At 54.8% G+C, this 20,568-nt stretch overlaps 1 protein-coding gene across 4 annotated transcripts in view; it reads right to left on the reverse strand.

Moving 5' to 3' along the window:
• Nucleotides 1-18,978, reverse strand: part of STEAP3 (STEAP3 metalloreductase) — a 48,224-nt gene extending 29,246 nt beyond the window's left edge. For 2 of the 4 annotated variants that reach the window (XM_082841343.1, XM_082841341.1), the window contains exon 1: nt 18,864-18,978. In XM_082841343.1, coding sequence (XP_082697469.1) covers nt 18,864-18,963 — 100 coding nt within the window. In that variant the 5' untranslated portion in view covers nt 18,964-18,978. Of the gene's footprint in view, nt 1-2,888; nt 3,110-14,013; nt 14,078-18,863 lie in introns of those variants that run through there. The other 2 variants (XM_082841344.1, XM_082841342.1) reach the window with 2 other exon arrangements.
• Nucleotides 18,979-20,568: the final 1,590 nt, after the last annotated feature.

Genomic DNA, 20,568 nt, shown 5'->3' on the forward strand with positions numbered 1-20,568 from the left:
TGGGGTAGTTAAGGGCCTGGGGCTTTGCCTGTTGGCTTCTCTGTGCACCCCTGCGCCGCCCCACTCCCAGTCAGCTTTGGGAGGGTAGATAGAGATCACCATGCTTGTTCCATGGCCCGACTCCAAAACCCAGCTCTGTGCCTGGCACACTGCAGAAGTTCCGTGCATGTTTGTGGCCAGAGATACACATCACGGGAGCTTACAGCTTCAAACTTTACTCTATTTTGTCCTTTGGGGGCAGAAATCCTTCCAAAATGCAGTGCATATTTCAAGAGAAGGCAGTCAGGTCCTCACCCAGAACCCAGAGATCAACCTGAGCTGCAAGAAGGGATGTTCTTGAGTCTCGTCTTGTTTCCATAGGAAAGTTCTATAGCCTTATATCCTCCCTCATTGTCAGGATATTTATCACAGCTGTCAGCCTGCTGGCCTCTTAATTAAAGCCCTCCCGGGTCCTGCTCACTTGCTGTGGACAAGAAATACAGATAACACACTATGAAGAAAGTGAAAAGACAACCGACAGAATGAGAGACCAATTTTACAAATCATATATCTGGTAAGGGACTTGTTTCTAAATACATAAAGAACGCTTACAACTCAATATTAAAAAGACAACCTATATAAAAACGGGCAAAGGATTTGAGTAGACATTTCTCCAATGATATACTAGCTGTCAATAAGCACATGAAAGGATGCTCAACGTAATAGCCCCCAGGGAAATGCAAATTAAAACCATGGGCTACCTCTTTACACCCACCAGGATGGCTTAATCAAAACAACACAGAGAAAATAAGTGCTGGTGAGGATGTAGAGAAATCAGAACCCTCATCCACTGCTAGTGGGAAAGGAAAATGGTGTAGCCACTATAGGGAAAAGAGTCTGGAAGTTCCTCAAAAAGTTAAACACAGAGTTTCTATATGCCCCAGCAATCCCACTCCTAGGAACATATATAACCTAGAGAAATGAAAGCATATGTACACACAAAAATATGTGCACCCGGGCTTCCCTGGTGGCGCAGTGGTTGAGAATCTGCCTGCTAACGCAGGGGACACGGGTTCAAGCCCTGGTCTGGGAAGATCCCACATGCCGCGGAGCAACTAGGCCCGTGAGCCACAACTACTAAGCCTGCGCGTCTGGAGCCTGTGCTCCGCAACAAAAGAGACCGCGATAGTGAGAGGCCCGCGAACCACGATGAAGAGTGGCCCCCGTTGGCCACAATTAGAGAAAGCCCTCGCACAGAAACAAAGACCCAACACAGCAAAAAATAAATAAATAAACAAATGTGGGGTTAAAAAAAAAAAAAAGGTTGGCCCAGTTTAAAAAAAAAAAAAAATAGGTGCACCAATATTCCTAGTAGCACATTCACAATACCCGAAGAGTGGAAACAACACAAAGACCGTCAACTGACAGATGCTTCAACAACATGTATTTTATGCACACAATAGAATAATGTTCCATAATGAAAAGGAATGAGGTACTGATACATGCTACGACACGATGAACCCTGAAAATATTATGCTAAATGAAAGGAGCCAGTCACAAAATGTCACCTATTGTATGATTCCATTTATATGAAATGCCTAGAAATAGGCAAATCTATAGAAACAGAAAGTAGAAGAGAGGCTGCCAGGGAGTAAGGGGAGAAGGGGTGGGGGAAATGGTACAGGGTTTCTTTTTGGAAGTGATGAAGATGTTCTAAAATTGACTGTAGTGGTGGTTGTACAGCTCTGTGCATACACGAAAAACCACTGGTTGTTTACTTTAAATGGATGAATTATATAGCATGTGAATTATAGCTCATTAAAGTTGTTACAGAAAAGCTGAGAGCTTCCCTGGTGGCGCAGTCGTTGAGAGTCCGCCTGCCGATGCAGGGGACACGGGTTCGTGCCCCGGTCTGGGAAGATCCCACATGCCGCGGAGCGGCTGGGCCCATGAGCCATGGCCGCTGAGCCTGCGCGTCTGGAGCCTGTGCTCCGCAACGGGAGAGGCCACAACAGTGAGAGGCCCGCGTACCGCCAAAAAAAAAAAAAAAGAAAGAAAAAAGCTGAGATACCACACAGCCTGTTATTAATGTTTGTAAAATAAGAATAAACATGCTTTGGTGAGAGTTTAAGGACTCTTCAGTTAGCTTAACGCGTGAATTTTGTGACATCAATGCTGGTGATTCTGCAACCTTCCAAAGTTATTTCCTAGCTGTTTTCCAAAATTTGAGGTTTCTAAGCCCCAGGACCTCTAGCAAAGTGAGGCTTATGTTGGTGTAGGGGAGATGGTACCATAGGCTAAACAGCCCTCTTGGCTACTGAGTGGGCCCTGCAGCTTTTGCCCACACAGCTACTTCTCTGCACTCCACCCCATGCCAGCAGACAGCTGTCCTAGAGCCACAATGGACGGCATGCAAGGAAGGGTACTGAGGCCTGCGGCCCACCCTGCCAGCTCCCAGGGTGGGTCAGTGAATAGGACAGATGTGTTCCCGTGAGAGGGGACTGGCAGGCATCATCTGCTACTCACCCAAGTGGCTGAGGGTTTATATAAAGACATATGGCTAGAAACTGGCACACAACTGCAAATCTGCTTGCGTTAGGTCCGATCCATTCATCTCTCCCCACCAAACTCATTCCCTCCTTAACGAGGCAGAAGATCAGCCCCCGAGAGCCATCACTGGTCATGGGGAAGCTCGCCCAGCAGAATGTGGTCTCGGGAAAACATCTGGATGCTCTGGATTTACTTAGGATCAGACGCCTTCGTAAACTGCGAGACAGGCCAGCAAGAACCCAGGCAGCTATGGGGTCAGAGTTCAGCGGCGCCCCTTATGAGCTGGGTGGCTTTGGCAAGTCACTTTACCCTTCTGAGCCTCGGTTTCCTCATCTGTACAATGGAGCGATGTTACTTACCTGAATGAAATGTAGGAAGGATTAGATGAGATAAGCCAAGTGCCATGGTCTGAGCCTGTTAAGGTCACACAATTTTCAAGATGTTCCTTTCTGCCCAGGAGTTTTAAAAACCTTTGTTCTGTGTAACGCATAAATAGAAGCGCCTAAATCAATACACGGTGTTCTCTGCTGAATGGAAAAATTTACTCTGAAATTTTCTAAAAATAAGCCCTGAGATAATGGTCTGGGGATCTGCACACGTTTCCCACCAAGACAACTGGAGGAAAAGACTTGCTGCTCTTTGGGACTCAGGAAGAAGTAAGAAGAGGGGGGCAGTAGAGCAGGGAGGGGTATAGTAGGAAGAGGCTGGTGGCCAGGGGCAGGGCACCAGGGTGGTCTGGGACTGGGCAGTGAGCCCTCTAGGGGTTGCTAGTCCCAACACCGGGCTCCCTAATGGCTCCTCATGCCATTGAGGTCCCCGGCCACCCTTCCTCACCAGCATCCCCAGCTCCTGGATCAAACCCTACTAGCTGCCTCTCTGCCTTCCCACCCCTTGAGAACAGCCCTTTCCCACTGACAGTATTTCTCTCCTTCCTGCCTGTCTCCTCCCCGGACTCCAAGTTCCTTGAGGGCGAGAAAAGAGTAAAACTCACTTCTGTAATCCCAGCACTTAGCCCAGGGCCATTAGGTCAAGCCTGAGCTACACTGGAGTCATCTGGTGGGCCTGTTAAAACATACTGCTGGGCTGCATCCCCAGGATTTCTTTTTTTTTTTTTTTTTTTTGCGGTACGCGGGCCTCTCACTGCTGTGGCCTCTCCCGTTGCGGAGCACAGGCTCCGGACGCGCAGGCTCAGCGGCCATGGCTCACGGGCCCAGCCGCTCCGTGGCGTGTGGGATCCTCCCGGACCGGGGCACGAACCCGTGTCCCCTGCATCGGCAGGTGGACTCTCAACCACTGCGCCACCAGGGAAGCCCTTCCCCAGGATTTCTGATGCTGCCGGTCATAGGACCCCCGGCTGAAAATCACTGCAGGAGATGTTCACAAAAGGTCTATGTGAGGGGTGAGTGAATTAATGCATCACTTCTCTAATTCTTATAGTCGGGCCCAGCTCTCCATAAAGCCCTCCCTGACCCACAGGGCCCCTGATATCAGTATCTCCCCTTATGTTCCTCTTGGTCTTGAGAGTCAGGTGTGTGTGCCCCATTGCTGCACACCCTGGCCTCCCAAAGCTGGCTCCTTCTGGTAAGGAGAAGGTGGTCCAGGCCATGGCGGCATTGCCCACTCAGTCAACGAGGCAAACCCTCCAGGAGAATCGCTCCCACTGTCCCCTCCCCTCCTGTACGTGGGTCACCAGGCCCACCGCAGGCTGAGGGTGAAGAGAGTAGTAGAACTGGGAGACCACACAGATCCTGGGGACCCAGGAGCCCCCAACACAACAACTGGGGTGATTATCCCAGAGTACGAGTTTCCTGGATGACCTAGAGTTCAGACGGCCTGACACCATATTCATGACTTTCTTTCACTAAGATTTAATAGCCAGGCCTGGAGCAAGTGCTCACGGGCACAGAGGCAGGAGGGTGGTCAGTGCTGGTTGCGAGGGGGAGGGAGTCGGTGGTCAGCGCCAAGACCAGGGGCGCAAAGCGGGAAGATGCTAGGGTCCCCATGCTGCCCAACCCCAGGGGCGTGATTTACACTGTGATCCGTGTGAACAGGGCCCTCTGGAGATGCACAGTGCACAGCCTGTACAGTTTGATGCAAAGGTTGGTCCTGCCAATGCTCGTCTGAAAAATGTCCTCATTTGTTATTGCCTGAGTACCCACTGCAGGTGTACTGGCAGGTGGCTAGAAGACGGCTTGTCCTCTTGGGACTCTTAGGGGAACAGCCGGCCAAGAGAGAAGTGCTTGCAAGAGGGCATGCCCAGCTCTGCGGCAGCCAGGGAGGAATGCCTGTCTCTGCCCAGGGAGGTCAGGGCGCTGGCGTGTGGAAGCAGCCAGCTCCCTGGACCCCTCAATCCCGCCAGGCTAGAGGCTGTCGGCAGTGGCAGCTGAACCTGCAGCCTCGGCACCTGGGGTTGGGTGGCTTCTTGCTTTCCAGGGACACCCGCTGCTGCAACCCCTGGGACCAGACGGGTCTCGTGGGATGTTGCTGTCCCCACCTTCCCCCTTGCCGTGGTGTAAATCTGTAGATTCAGCAATGGGCACCCTGCTCCTGGGGAGGCTGGAGGACGGGAAAGGGGCAGAGGCAGGCAGCCAAGCCAGAGAGAGGCAGCTCCCGGGGCTCCTGCCGAGGAGCTCAGCCCGCCTCACGTGGCCAGTTTCTCGGGTTGGGGTGCATAGGCTTCCCCAGCTCCGCCCTGCTGATGGGCCACCTTTTCCAGGTGGCCTCCGCACTCCTGTCACATTACCACTGACTGCACACACCGGTTCACTCATCTGTCACCCCGCCAGACTGGGGGCCACTTCCAACTCATTTCTGTGTCTCCAGCATCCAGGCTGGGGCCTGGCGCCATGTAGGTGCTCAATCAATGTTTGTGGCTTGAATGACTTAACTGCTAGATTCTGTGCCTGAGGGCAGACTGCGCTTGAGTGAGTCCTGGCTGTTATCCCCAGAACCTAGCTGGGGTCCTCCTGCACCCAGTGGGGATTCAATCATACAATGCGTTTCGAGTCCCTCCAGTAGCCTGGCCATACTGTTAGAACTGGCCAGACATTTCACTATTTGATGAACTTTGTAACACAGACCAATGCACAGCTGTGCTTAAACACTGCAAACAAACAGAATAACACAAATGCAGCTTAGCTTATGCAACTCTGGCAAAAGTAGGAAATCAAACCCCATACCCGAGGCACATCAGGGTGCAGCCTGGTAAGTGCATACCCAGGGAAGGAGGCTTCAGGGATGCTGGGTCGATGGCTCCAGGGCCCAATGAGTCTCTGAGCCAGGGGGTAGAGCGGTCTGCCCAGTCTCCATCAGGGAGAAGCGTCTGGGGCAGGAGAGGCCCAGCTGCGGCTTCCGGCAGATGGCCTCCGTGGCTTTTCCCAACCAAGGCCCGCCTGATCTATAGTCTCGACTCTGGCCATCCCCCCTTATGCTTTTTTCCCCCCGCTCAAGTCATAGATTTAATCTCTGGGCCTGGAAGTTCCTTTTCCTCCAAAGGACAAAATTCACAGTGCAGCAGAAAGGCCACTCCTCTGTGAAGTCCTCACCCTACCTCCCCTTCAAGGCAGGATGAATGCCCCTCCCCTAGTTCCCTTGGCTCTCTGCAGCACAGGTAACAGGATGGAACCAGCACACGATGGCAGGTACTTTCCTTAGTACCTACTTGGACTTAGAGGTCCAAGGGGTGGATGGCGGTGGGGTCCCTAGCCCCCTTTAATCTCCGTCACCCCTCCCCATGTGCTAATGTTAGTATGAAAACGAATACCCTTGGTATGAATAATTTACATTTCCCAGTCAGGTAAAGTGAATAACACCTCCTACAAAATCGTTCCCATTTTATAGATCTGAAACAGATAATCTAAGTAAAAAGCCGGCTACTTGCTATGCAAATAGAAGCAGCTTTCAGGGAAGTCCCCTAGTTCCCCCTTCCCTCCACATGACTGCCCCTGAAGCCACATCATGGAGAAATCCCGGGACTTCCCGGGGCTCTGAGGTTCGCCTGCCCTCCCCTACCGGGTGCAGCTGGGAGGTCACATCCCGGCACCCAACTAGTGCCTGGCAGCTGCCACATCACATCGATCAGGAGTCAGAGAAGAGAACTTGCTGTGAGGCGGGGCCCGACTCAAACGGTGGGGAGACTCTGACTGTGGACTTGTACACTCAGGGGATCATTACTTCCATTTTACAGATGAGAAAACTGAGGTTGAGGCCCCACTGTTGGCTCTTGCCCTAGTCCCGTCCAGTCCCTGCATTCAAGCTGCCTCTGGGGCAGTGAGGCTGGGCAGCTCGTGGCCGTGGGCATGAGTCATAGCCGGTTACCTGGTCTACATGGGGCTCTGAGGTGGTCTTGGCTTCCTTGTGGCTCTCCCTCTGCCCTGCTGAGCTGCCCAAACTCATACTTTCCAGCCTCTCGTTCTCAGGCGGTATCTGCAAATCTGGGGCTGCCCTCTTCTCCTAGATTCTAAACCAAGGCAGCGCAGGCCCTCCCTCGCTGATCTCAGGTTAATGGGTCCAGGGGGCAAGAAGGAGGTGCTACCTGAGTCCAGGTGCCCCTCACACACACATACCCTCCCCGCCGACAGCTGACTTGACGGGAGACAGCATAGAAGATGCCGGTCTCAAATCCAGGTTTAAAAGCTGGGTCATAGCCACACACATCTTAATTGGTGCATTTCTATTTTCTCTGTGGGCATTTTGCCTTTCTGATGGACTCTTACAAACATTTTACTGTTACATTTCTTGTAATACTGCCTGGAATCGTTATTTAGACATCATTAAAAAATCATTATAGTTTTAAAAAGAAGGCTGAAGAGCTCCTACAAAAGAGAATACGAGAAGCACGGGTGCGTACACGCTCATACAAGCCTGTACACACACAGATACACGCATGTGCAAGTGTGGTTGGACAGAAAGGAGAGGTTTATCACCACACCGCTTGCAAAACAGAAGTGAATGAATAATTTTTAGGGCTTTATGCAGACATTTAGATTTTTGGAACATTCTAGAGAAATCCGGTTTGATTACTTACACCAGTCGTTCTCTGATAAACCAACCCAGAAGTGGTTACCGATAAGTAAAATTTACAATTCCCCAATGGACCTGCCTTCCACAGAAATACATCATAAACATGAACCTTTTTTTTTGTAACACACCAGAACCCGCAAAGCTCTTGTTCTCATTAACTGAAGGCACTGTGTGTGATAAATCCTTAAACCCCTTATTCTAAAAAGGTTCCTGACTTAACGTGCACATGATAAGATCTCCCATCTTGGCAAGAACTTCACCAGACTGTGCTCTTTGGTGCCAGTTGCCAAACGGGGGCTCCCTGAGGTGCCGGGGTCCACGTAAGCAGGCCAGGGGCTCGTGGGGCTGGAGGGAGGGGCCCACACACTGCCCAGGCCACCTTGGCTCTCACCGGACTCACCCACGACAGGCTGATGTGAGGGTCTGAAGCACGGGTCCTTGACAGCCCCACTGTGATCTGGCCACCCGTTCCTGCTGGGGTCTCCCTCTGACCTGCACGCAGCCTGACTTTGGTTTTGAAGACAGGCGGGTGCTGAGAAGGCGTGGGACCTGCCGCGGGCCAGGCTGCCGGCCCCCTCAACCTGCACTCCAGTCCCTGGCTGCAGGGAGTGGACGGGGTAGTGACTGATGCTCGGTTTCAGAGTGCACTGCGGGAGAGTGGCTCTGTCTTCATACTTCCTGTTTAGGGAGGAAACCTCACTGGTGGTAATTAGTGGCTCAGAGTCAAGTCTCTTTGCTACAGGAACTGAGGCGGGACAGACAGCAGAACCCAGGATACATAAAATGAATAAACGTCATCCACTGCAGGGCGGACTGCCTCACCACAGGGCTGTGTGTGTGTGTGTGTGTGTGTGTGTGTGTGTGAGAGAGAGAGAGAGAGAGAGAGAGAGAGAGAGAGACAGAGAGAGAGAGAGAGAAGGAGAAAGAGAAAGAGAAAGAGAGAGAGAGAGAGAGAGAAGGAGAAAGAGAAAGAGAGGGACACCTTTACTTCTCGGATACAAGGCCGAACGTAATGGCTGCAGACAATGGCCATCTACCAGTTGCTGGGTGGGTGACACATTGCAATAACTCTCGTTACATTTTGTACCAGCAAAGGCTTCACAGTCGTCTTTACTTGCTAGTCTGTGCCATGGTGCGGAGAAAGACAGACAGACAGGAGGACCCACAGAAAGACAACCCCGTTCGGAGGGCAAAGCATGGATGGGGTGGGCCTGGCCGTGCCGGTGACCCTGCTCTGCCAGCGACCCTGGAGGCCACACCAACAGCACAGAGGGAGGCTAGAGGTTTGGAGGCTTTCGTATCATTGAAGTTAATTATGCCAAGTTCAGTCTCGCGACAGGTGTATTTGATTGTTTTCAACTGGTTGGAAAACTGGCGATCTTGGGAAACTAGCTCTGAGTAAGCCTGGGCATCCGGGCCTTTGATGACCAGAATACATCACCCTGGGCTCCTGACAGGTTTACTCTTATTACCAGCAACAGATCAGGGCCTGCACGGTTCTCCGCTGTGCCTCCTAGGACCTGTCACTTCTGCTCGAGCGCACCCGCCTGTGGGCAGGGGCGTTCTGGCATCTTCTGTAGTCCAGCCTAGCCCAGCACGTGCAGACCGGCTCTCCCCTGCTCAGCTCGCCCTGCCTCCTTCAGTCCCCGCTGCCCCCCACTTCTGCCAGGGCTGCTACCTCCACCTGGAGTCCTGACAGCCTCATGGCCATCCAAATGCCCCTTCCCTAAAGACCCAGCCTGGGCCCTTGGGCCTGCCAGGTACCTCCCAGCCCCCCAGAGTCCTGAAACCCTCTCCCCCGCTCTGAATACAGAGGCAGCTGTTCAGGTGGGAGATCTAGTTAGACAGACCTAGGTGTGAATTCAGGTTTGGCCGTGTACCAGCAGTGTGACCTTGGGCAGGCTATTTTCCTCCTCTGTTCTGATGGTTAAGTGAGACAGCGAACATGAAAGCCCCAAACCCACATCTGAGCATTGCTCTTACTTACGCATGTCCTGCGTTCCACTGTGGGCCACCGGCCACAGGCAGCCCTGGCCTCTTCTCCCTCTGCCGCCTGGTAGCATTCTGTATCTTCACTCAGCTTCCCAATTGACTACAAGCTACCTGAGGGCTCTCCACTCCTGTGTACCTACCCAGCCCCCAGCCTCAGTGAGGCTGGTAGACGCCTGCAGGCTGGGGGCTCTCAGGCAGTGCTCTAGAACAGTGAACACCAAATCGCCCAGGAGTTTCGGCAGTGGACTTCTGGGCAGCTCTATGCGTGGAGCCGCTGCCTGATGCAGTAGTTGGGGTGGGCTCAGCACGCTCTGTTCCCATCAGAGCTACCGGGTGGTCTCCTAGCCCCTTGGAGAAGCTGCACAGTCAGGAAACTGCACTTCCTTCTGAAAGCAAACCCGCCAGGTATGAGCAGACAGGATGTCCTGGCACACCCCCATGGCTCCAGCTGTGATGTCCTGTCCCCTGGGGTTCTCCCTGAGCTCCCCCCAGTCTTGGGATGCCCCCTCTCCCCTCGCTTGCCACGCATAGCCACGCGGGATCAGAATGTTCAAGAAGAGTTGTAGCAAAAGTTACGGGAGGACAAAAGGCAGCCAAGCCAGAGCTCACAAAGCAGTCAGGTCTCCAGCCTCCAGGCTTCTAATCCAGCAACACCAGGAGGGCGGGGCTTCCCCGGACGGAACGCCCTGAGCCCCAGCACAACCCTTGGCCACCTGGCCCGGCACGTCTTGCTTTCTCCCCTTCCAGTTCCAGGCGCCACCTGACTTCCAGCCAGAGTGGAGCCATCTCCGCAGACCAGCCGCAAAGGGTGTGCGTGCCCTGACCTGCAGCGGCGGCTCAGGCCGCGTCCAGTGCGTTACCGACCCATGTACACGTGCGACTGGGCGCCCGGGCTCAGCACAGGCCCCTTGGATCCCAAAAGGCCCGTTTGGGTGACTCCACAGGCCCTGCGTTTGGCCGTCCTGTCTTTGCGCAGACTCCCCCTGGGGGGCCCGTCTCACAGGGCCACCTGAAGCCCCCTAACATCCTCAGCTGTGAGCCCTGAGTCATTCAGCTTCAGAGAGACCTTCACCCCGACTGCAGGGCATGCTGTCACCCTCCCAAGCCCGCCAGTCAAATCACAGGCCTACCCTTCCCACAGCCTGACGGCCACCATAGGCATCGGACGCTCCAGTAACGGGAACGGTCCTCCTGTCACAGACCCGGCACACCAGCTCTGGGAAACCTGCTGTCTACACGTGAACCAAGAAAGCTTAGGCCCACTCCCCGTGGAAAGCTTAGGAAGCCCATTCACCAGTCCCTAAATTCCTCTCCATTTACCTGTGACTGATTTGATAGTCTTGGGGCTGCATTTTTCAGTTTAATCTCCTAATCGGAGAGCTCCAAAAGGCTTCAAACTGTGCTGTGCTCCGACCCCACCTGGCTCTCGTTAAGCAGAAGAGGGAACAAGGAGTAAGTTACTGCCTGATTGCAGGACAATCAGGGCTCACCCGTTGCACGTTCTGCCCGGTGACTGTGGTGACCGATGAGGACAGACTGATTGGAAAGAGTAATTCTCTAGTGACAGTTTTCCACACCTGAGGAGGAGGGAAACATTTTGCTCTGGGTTGGAGCGCCAATGCAGGGGTTTAGGATCCTGCATAAATTAGCAGCCACCGATCCCACCCTGACAGCAGGCACAGCGGTCAATACCTCCAGCTAGGCGGGAGCCGTCTCCGCTTTGGAATCCTGACTGGCATTAGCTGCGGGACCTGGGCCTCAGCTGCCCCACTTGTACTCAGACATAAGTGGAGGGCGTGGGTTTTCGTGGGATGATAAATGGCAACCGACACTCATCCTGCCAGAAGTGGGACTCGGCCAGGTCCTGAGTGCCTGGCACCAAGTCAGTGCTCAGTAAATGCTGAAAGAATAAACGATGAGGCAGAATTTGGACAAGCATAGAGTTCGCGGTTAGGAGCACAAGTCTGGACTCAAAAGAATGGAGTCTCGTGTTCTTGGGAAAGTTACATGGCTGGGAGAACAGCACCGTCTACTTCGTAAGAGAGTCGGAAGGTTTAAGTGTGCTCACACACACAACATGCTTGGCATGTGGGAAGCGGGACGCTCAGTGATGGTGACAATTGCCGTTTCAGGTGTGAAGGAAGAGGTGCTCACGGCACGCCAAGGATGCGAAGGGCTGACATGCAGAGGTCTGGGAACAGCGGGGCAGGTTGGACGGGCAGGTGGGTCCAGCTGCAGCGAGCAGGCAGAAGGAAGTCAGACTTGAAAATCACCTAGAGCGCCCTGTCCCCCCAACCCTTGCCTCCCCACCTCCAAGTTCTGTAATCTCCACAGCTCCTAAATTGAGGCCTGGGCCCGAGGTCAGGTCTGCGACAGAGAAGCGGAGCATGGAGGCCACGCTCTAGTGAGCCGAGGGATTCAGAGCAGAAGAACAATGAGCCTGGAAGGTCCCCAGCCGACTTTAACACAAACTCTGGGGGAAGGGGGAGGGATCTGACATTTACTGCACTCCTAAAACCCAGCACTTCACACAGTGCACATACACCACCCCCGACAGGCATTATTGTTCCTGTTTTACAGGAAGATTATGTCCCAAGCCCTTAGCAAGGTTTCGTAGACGAAGCAGGTTCAGAGAACTGAGGACTTGGCCAAGGCCACATGGTAAAGAGCTGTGATTCAGACTTGGGGGTCCACCGGACTGCAAAGCCAGGTGCCCTCCCCTGCAGGCAGCCTTTCCACTGCTCAGCTGTGTGGCTTGGGCTTTAGTCCTTAAATTTCCCTTTTCAGCTACCTGAAGCCGTGCCCAATACTCTGAGACGTCCAGCGAGGGAAGGGCCCTGAGTTAAGGACGGGAAACTTGAAGGGGAGAGGAATTTACCTGTTTGGCATCTCTAGGCTGGAGAGGGCATACCTATGGTCCCAGTGTGACCAGGCCTGGTCCTGGGGAGCTCAGCGGGCTTGGGGCTGGCTGTCCAACCCTCTAGTGAACAAATGGCCCGGCCTGAGCTCCCTGCGAGCTCTGAGGCCAGGGTCACCCCATGCCAACTCCAGGCCTTCCTCCCCCAGGCCTGGCTGAAGCTACCTGTCCACCATTCAAGGCCTCCTTCGGGGAAACCTTTCTACCCCAGTGATAGCCCCTGCCCCACTACGTCCATTCATCCATCAGACATTGATTAAACACCTGCTCCAAGGCGACCCCTCTGCCGGCCACTGTGGATAGAGTGGGAATAGAGATGAGTTAGATATAGTGCCAGCCCTCCAGGCACTCCTGACTGGATGTAGGAGGGGTTCACTCTGCAGAATTGGATTCAGCCAGCTGTGGGTAGGACCTAGGCACCTGTTTGTTTGTTTTTTTTTAAGAAACCATGCAGGTGACTGAAGGGGCACACCCAGGTGAGACTCTTTGGTCTTGTGGCTATTCTGACCCCCAGTACTGCATCCTTCAGGCTGCCACAATCCTCTGAGAACATGGCCTGTCTCTTCTCCCACTAGCAGGCTCCTCTGGGCTCTCAAGTCAGATAAATAAATCCTACTTTTGCAACTTGCTACCCGGGTATCCTTGCAAAATACCCATGCTCTCTGAGGCTCAGTTTCCCCGTCTTAAACGAGATAACTGGTGCCTTCCTATGCTGAGGATTAACTGGGATATTGTGTGCAAAGCAAGATGTCTGGCACAGATGAGCGCACAATAAATGTCTGCTATTAATTATATCATCACTGCACCCTGATGGACAGAAATATTTCCCTGTGGGTATTTCCAGAATCCCTACTTCTGGAGCTGGAGAGGTGGCCCTGGAAACCCGCGAGGCCTCTCCGCGGAGTCCTCTGCCGGGGCTCCAATGAGACCTGTCTGCATTTTCCCCGTGGACCCAGCCTCCTGGCCCTCAAAGCAAATATCAGCTTGTCGTACCCTCCCCTTCACCTATCCAGAGTGAACAAAGTTCCAACCACACCTCTCTGGGCAGCCTGCCCCCGATTTCGGGGAAACGGGCAAGGGAAATGGGGTAAGTCTGCCAGGCTCCGCGGGCAGAGCACACTGGTGCGTCCAGCCGCCTCCCGATCAAGGTCGGGAGCCCCCGCCCCTGCCGCCTGCCTAGCCCGCCCACTGCTCCCCCCCTCCTCGGAGACCGCGGGCCCGGAGCTGCAGGGAACCGGGGGCCGGAGGACTTGGCGAGTCCGCGGGCTGGGCTGCGAGAGGCAGCAGCCCGGGGGCTTAGCGTGGCCCCGTCAGTCTGGCCCCCGGCGCAGGCCGCGTCCGGCCTGCCCGGCCAGAGTGGCGCCTGAGGTTTGCGTTCCTGGGGAAGGAAGGCGCCCACGGAGTGGGGGACCCAGGACCCAGGTTCGCTGCCGCCGGGCACACGTGGCTCGGTCCCAGCGGCCCAGGTCTCCAGCACGCGCGCGGCGGCGCGCGACGAGGGCGCTCCGGGGCGGGCTCCGGGGCGGGGGGCGAGCGGGCGACGGGTCACTCACCTCTCAGGCCCGCCGCTCGGAGCAGTGGCGGCGGCAGAAGGTCCGCGGCGGAGGCGCTGGCGCTGCCCGGAGGCTCCTCCTCTCCCCCCGCCCCGCCTGCCCGCGGGGCCGGACCTGCGGGGGAGGTGGCCGCCCGCCAGGCCGCTGCTGCTTATCCGGCTCGGCCGCCTCCCCTGGGGCCACAATCGGAGAGCCGCAGGGTCCTCGGGCGGCAGGCACCAACGATCCTCTGCCCCTCAGCCCCTGGCCTGAGCTTCGGACACGTGTTGATCGGCGCCCCCTTCCCCGATTTAAAGGGTGCAGAACTCCCGGACCAACTCTTAACCGGGAGAAGGGGGGCGTGTGGAGGCCAGGGTAACTTCTGGAACCCACTCGCTCCCTTCACCTGAGGGACACCTCAAATCCACGTCCATTGTATAACCGAGGTTGAGTGGCAGGCCAAGTTCACACAGGTGGCAAGAGGCCGGGGCACCAGAGTCAACCTGGCTTCCTTCCTTCCTTCCTTCCTGCAAGGGGAGCAGGCAGTACAGGCCCCTCCTGGACGAGGCTGCATCCCGGCCTTTGGTTCCTTGTTTCTCCTCTGTCCCTTGTCTACCCTTAGGACAGAACTCTGACCCTCCTGAAGTCCTCAGTTTCAGGTCCTGGGAGCTGGTGGAGGGCCCTTAGGAGCTTGTCTCTATGTCTAGACTTCCTGGGCTTCAAACCACCCCTCTGCCCCTGAGAAGGATGACCTCCAGCCCTGGGCACTGTCCTCCCCTCCCCCATGCTAGTGGCATCCCGCACAGCAGTGAGTCAGGTGCAAGTTAAGGATATCTTCTGGGTACCTTTCTAGAGGTGTGTGCCTTCACCTGAAGCCCTTTCTCACCCACAACCTCACAGCATGTGCTGCTGACAGCTCTACGTCCCCCTTTTACAGGTGAGGACATGGGGACCCTGACGGTTGTAGGGCACCAATGTCACTCATCTTCTGGGAGGCCGACGGGGGGTTACCTGAGCCCTGTGACTCTTTCTGGATTATTCCTGTAGTACATATTCCGCCAGCCCTTGATAAAGAGCTTCAAATTACTCCAGGATAACAACCTGTTCTGGAGAGATAAGTCCTAGGGAGGGGTTATCTGATCCCTGAGACCAGAGAGGCAGGGGGCTGGGCCTCGGGAATGGCCCCACAGCTAGACCACAATGGGGGAGGGGCAGACCTGGCGGGGTGGTGGCGTGAGGGGCCTCTCCTCCATCCTCCGTGAGGGGCCTCTCCTCCATCCTCCGACCCTGTGGAGACCCACCCATGAGCATCCAATGCTTCCTCACTTCCACGGGTTTCCTCCTGCCTAAAATACCTTCCTTCCCCAGCTCGCTGCTCTGCCGGGCCCCAAGGCCCAGGTCCGCTCCCACCTCCTTCGGTGACCCTCCTGCCCCACCCTGCCCCGGGACCTCTCTGAGCTCCTGTGACAGTTCTCATAGGTCTTCATGCATTCAACACTCAGGGAACCCCACCATACCAGTGTTCCAGGTGCTGGGGACACAGATGCCCCATGCCTGGTTCTGGCCCTTGGATGGCAAGTTGCCTCTGCAGTGGGTTGTAGACTTTGGGGAGACAAGAATGAGTGCCTAGCCCTCTTTGGTGCCCTTAGCATGGTGCCCTGCACATAGTAGGTACTCTTTAAGTATCTGCTCTGGCTTATGGGGGAGTCTCTGAGCACCCTTCCTGCAACTCCAAAGGGAGGCACAAGGAGATAAAGCTTGGGAAATGGAGACACCGAGAGGTCTTCCAGCATTCTCAAAGGATCTGTCCAGAATCCTTCCAAAGAGACCTGGTGGGCCTCTGAGGGGCTCCCGATGAGTTGGAGAGCGAGCTGAAGGCTGGAGTGGCAGAGATGCACCAGAGGAGTGTCCTAGTAGAGCATGAACTTCTGCAAGAGAACAATCAGGGCCTTGAAAGCCACAGCGAGGGAGGGAGGTGAACACCTGCTGAGGCCAAGCACCTCGGTGGACAGAGCACCACCCAGGCCGTTGGGCTTTGGTGCTTTGCCTGTGTCTCCCTATCTCGCCTGGCATGGGGCCTGGTGAGGGTGAGAGCTCAATACATGTTTCCTGGGGCCAAACTCCCGGGAGGCAGACAGCCCTCTGCTGAGCAGGGAGGGAGAGTGGCACCGACACTGGTTGAGCACTTCCTCTGTGCCAGACTCGTGTCCTTGGCCAGGCCAAGGGCGGAGCAGTTGGAGCCATCTTTCTGAGACATTTGTCAGATCATGCTACTCCTCGGCTCAAAACCTGCCCTGGCTCCCTGGTCTCTCGGAGTCAAAGCAAAGTCCTGGTAATGGCGAGCAGGCCCAGTGGGACCTTGTGTCCGGTTCCCCTCTCTCTGCTCTCTCAGCCCTGCGGTGCTGGCCTTTTCCCTCCCTCCTCTGGAGCCTTGCAGAATAATATCACCTCCACGAGACCCATGCCCCAATCATCCCCATCCGTCATCTGTGTACCCTGCCCTGTTTCTTTTCTTTTCACTCAGCCTTTTTTCCTTCTAACACACTATAAAACACACCTTCTCTGTTTGCTGTTTATTAACTGTCTGCCCCCACAGAAACGTGAGCTCCCCCAGGGAAGGGAGTTTTATCTGCTTCCTTCACTTCTGTGTTCCCAGTGCGTGGATCAGAGCCTGGCACGTAGTCGGTGCTCTGTAAATAGTTGTTGAATGAATGCACTGCCATTCTCAACCTTCTGCATCTCCCAGCATCTCTGGGAAGCTTCCCCAGGGCTCCTGCCCACCTCTGGTCTCCCCCCTTGCTTGCCCCAGAGCTAGTACACTGCAGGCACACAGGAGGTGCTCAGTACACGGACCGGTGGATATCTGGGCCCCTGGGTGTCAGTCTCCTGAGATTGCCCTTTTTCCTGAAGACAAGGCTACTCCTTTGGCTAAGAAAATGAGAGTATTCAGGAAGAGAATCTAGATTCGTCTCCTACTTGGGCCAGAGAGAAGGACAGCAGCTCTGCTTCTTGGATTGATCCCGCACTTATAAGCTGAGATAGAGCACATCCATTTCACAAAATAAATACTCTAAATGACTACTAAATCAAGATGGCCACAAGTGCTGGATGTATTCTGACAGCCTGGCTGGGAGCCAGGCGACCTGAACCTAGCCCTGCCCAGGCCGAGCTGTGGGCCCAGGGAAGGTGCCCTGGCCTCCACTGCCCAGCCCAGGCCAGGTAAGACTCATCCAACCAAGCGTCTGGGCACAGGGAGCTGCTTCTTCCTGTGAAGGACGGAGAGGGGCTGTGGCTTGGAGTGGGGATTCTGAGGGAAAATGGAGGGGTTGTCTCTTCCTCCTTGAAGACCCGGTGGATGAAGCCATGTCTAAGGCACCCAGAGGTGAGGCAGGGCAGCGGGAGACGGGCATGGTCTGTGAGGGGCAGGCACCGGATGGGGAGGCAGGCTGCAAAAGTGTGCTCAGGGCCTGGCGTTTAAGCTTAGACTCTTGCACGTGGCAGTTTACTTCGAGCCAGTATTGTAAGGCATTATAAGGCATGGCTAACAGAGCACCGGGCACCGCCCCTGCCCCTGCACCCCAGGGCTTGGTACTCTGCGTTTGCATAAGGCTCGCCCTCCTTCTAGTTCTCTATTGAAACATGAGCTCTCTTCAGCAGAAAAGCCCTCTGAGCTCAGTGGGATGAGAAACTGCGCATCCACAAGAGATTTAACTGTGGCAGCACTAGAGTGTGGACAAGGTTTGAAAGGCAGATGCTTTCAGGGGGAGGGGTGGGCAGATAAAGGACTAGGGGAGGGGTGGGCTGCAGCAACCATTCTGCTAAGGAAGCTCTGGCACATGGTATGTACTTAATCTGTGTGAGACCAGGCATCTTGGCTTGTGACTGGACATCCGTGGCCAGGGGGAACTGGGTGGTGCACGTGGTGGCCTGGGAGGTTTTTACAATGGCAGAGTCTCAGACTCACCCCAGATCTGAATCAGAAATGCATTTTCACAAGACCCGCCAGAGACGGTATGCACATGAAAGTTTGAGAAGTTAGGGTCTACAGCACAGATGAGAAAACGGACAACTCCCTGAACACCTGGGCCAGGGCAGATCATCAGAACCCTGTACTGGGCTGCCTTCACCCTCACTGGGTGGTTCTTTAATATCATCCCCTTTGCTTTCTCAAAGGTCCTTGTGAACCAAATAACCTGATTTCATGTGCTTCTGAATTCTTATAAATATGAAGTAAGTGACCTGTCCTGCACAATACTCAATGCCTATTATACAAAGCTCTGAGAAAAAAATATAAGACTAGTATGCTTATTCCTTTCCAATTGCTGATCTTATTTCCTTTTTTTTTTTTTAACATCTTTATTGGGGTATAATTGCTTTACAGTGGTGCTTATTTCCCTTTTTACCATGGCGACTAGGATACTCAGACTCATATTCATGACTATATTATCCTTACTAAATGTATTTAAGTTCTGCTTTATTTTCCCCCAGCCCATGATTTTCTGTGTCTAGTTTACTATTAACTGTATTCTGAAGCTCTTCGTTATAAGGTGTTCTAAGTTGCTTTTGGAAAAAGCCAATTGTTTAAGCAAAATAAATAGGTAACATCTGTGTGCTACAGTGGCAAATTCTTTTTCCCCTGGGTGGCCATTACCCTTTCATGGCAAGAACACGGTCATTCCTACCCTCTGCTGGATTTTTGAGAAGAGGAAGGAGGGCTTGGGAGAAGGATGAGTCCATGGACTTCTGCTCAAAGTTACTGAGAAAAGAAAGTCCAAAAAGCTAGGCGACACTGGGGAGGTGGCGGTGGGGTATTGTGACACTCACCCTGTGCTCCTGCCTGCTCTCTCCCTGCCAGTCAGTTCCCAGCTCACCTGATTGGGGGTGCAAGGTGCTGTCCTCCATGTCAGGCGACTTTTCCCAGCCCGGGGCAGGGGCCCTGCTCACCAGGGGCCCCAGTGGCAGGCTCTCCATGTGCTGCCTCTTCTGCTGCTAGGTCCCCTATTGGGTGGCCAGCGCTCACTCGGCATGGCGTGGGGGGTGGGGCGTGGGGAGAGTCAGCTGAGGCGGCCCAAGGGCAGGAGGGTCAGAGCCCGGCCCAGCCCAGATGGGCGTCACTGACCTCAGGGTTATCTGCAAACACACCGTGGTCAGCAGCCCAGATAGGCCCTCCCTCCAGCCCTGGGGATGTTTTCAACCGGCTTAATTCTCCGCTTCCTGGATCTTGGCTCCCAAGGGGAGGAGGGAAGTGGCATTTTTGAAGACCCACCTTGAGCCAAAGACTGTGCCACGTTTAAATCACCTGCTTTAAGCCCCATCCAGACGTTGTGAGGTGAATGGAATCAGCCTCATTTTCAGATGAGGAAAGCATCCTGCAGTGAGGAAATGGTAGAGCTGGGACTCGAACCAGGTCTGCCTGACCACCGGGCAGCCTACCTCTGCCTCACGAGGTGGACGGCTCCTGTGGGCAGTGGCCAGCACACCTTGCGCCAAGGACCGGGGCCAGCTCAGTGTGGGGGGAGAGCAGGGGCGGTCCATGCAGCGTGACCAAGGGGGAGACGAACCTGGGTCACTCCCAAACGCTTGCAGCCCTGTCCCACCTAGGTGAGAGCCTATGAGCCACACCTCCCCGGCCTCTCAGAGGCGACGGCTCCACCAATGTGTCTACCTGAGATCTGCACAGCCTGGAAGCAGGTCTGTGGAATGTGAGGTAGGATTTCAAGAGTCTGGTTCTTTCCAGTGTACTGCCTGACTTCATTGACATGCACAAGCGAGCCATCATCTCAGAGTCACGTGTAGATGTTTGCTGGTCCCTGGCAGCATGTGAGAAGCCAGGTCCCTGCAGGACAAATAAGGGAGATAGTGGGCCAAATCCGGTACATGTGCCAAGGGCCACGGCCACAGTCAGCCAGGTACTGGGGCCTCCAGGGAGGAGAGGGACCAGGCCTTGGTCTTTGGAGGAATCTGCAGGGCAGAGCAGCACATCGACCTGGGTCCCAACGTGGTCTCTCCACTGAACCTTGGTTTCCTCAGCTGCAAGATGAGAGTATACACCTCCTCAGGTGGTTGTGAGAAAGAGGTGATAAACTGCCGGGAAAGTGCCTGGCGCTTAGCAGGTGCTCAATAAATGTAGTCAGCCATTAAGGAAGAGTGAGAAGGGCAGACGGCTGGAAGAGCCATTTCCGCAAGAACTGCACCTATTGTCAGGCCCCTCTCTTGCCCCTTCGAAAAGTCTTCCTTCTGTGTCCTGATCTAAACTCTCCCTGCCTCTGAGAAGCCCTCAGGGAACTGCCTCTCCTCTGACCCCATGTCAAGGACCCCCAGGGGGGCAATGAATACCAGCTACATCTGCCCCGTCCCGTGGTCAGCGGGCACTGTGGGCCCCCTAGTCAGCCTCCGGGCCGACTGTAGAATCTTCTTCCTGGGTCTTCTGCCCCTGTCAGCTCGAGGTGTCTGAAAACATAGTGTCTGAAAGTTCCCCCACTGCCTTGAGAGTCCTGTGAACAGGCCCTGCCCTGTGCATGACCTGGGGGTCTCTGAAAAGTGCTGCAGCAGATGGGGCTGGGGACGAAGGGGACA

The sequence above is a fragment of the Leucopleurus acutus genome (assembly GCF_964270905.1).
Source record: "Leucopleurus acutus genome assembly, chromosome: 6".
NCBI lineage: Eukaryota > Metazoa > Chordata > Mammalia > Artiodactyla > Delphinidae > Leucopleurus > Leucopleurus acutus.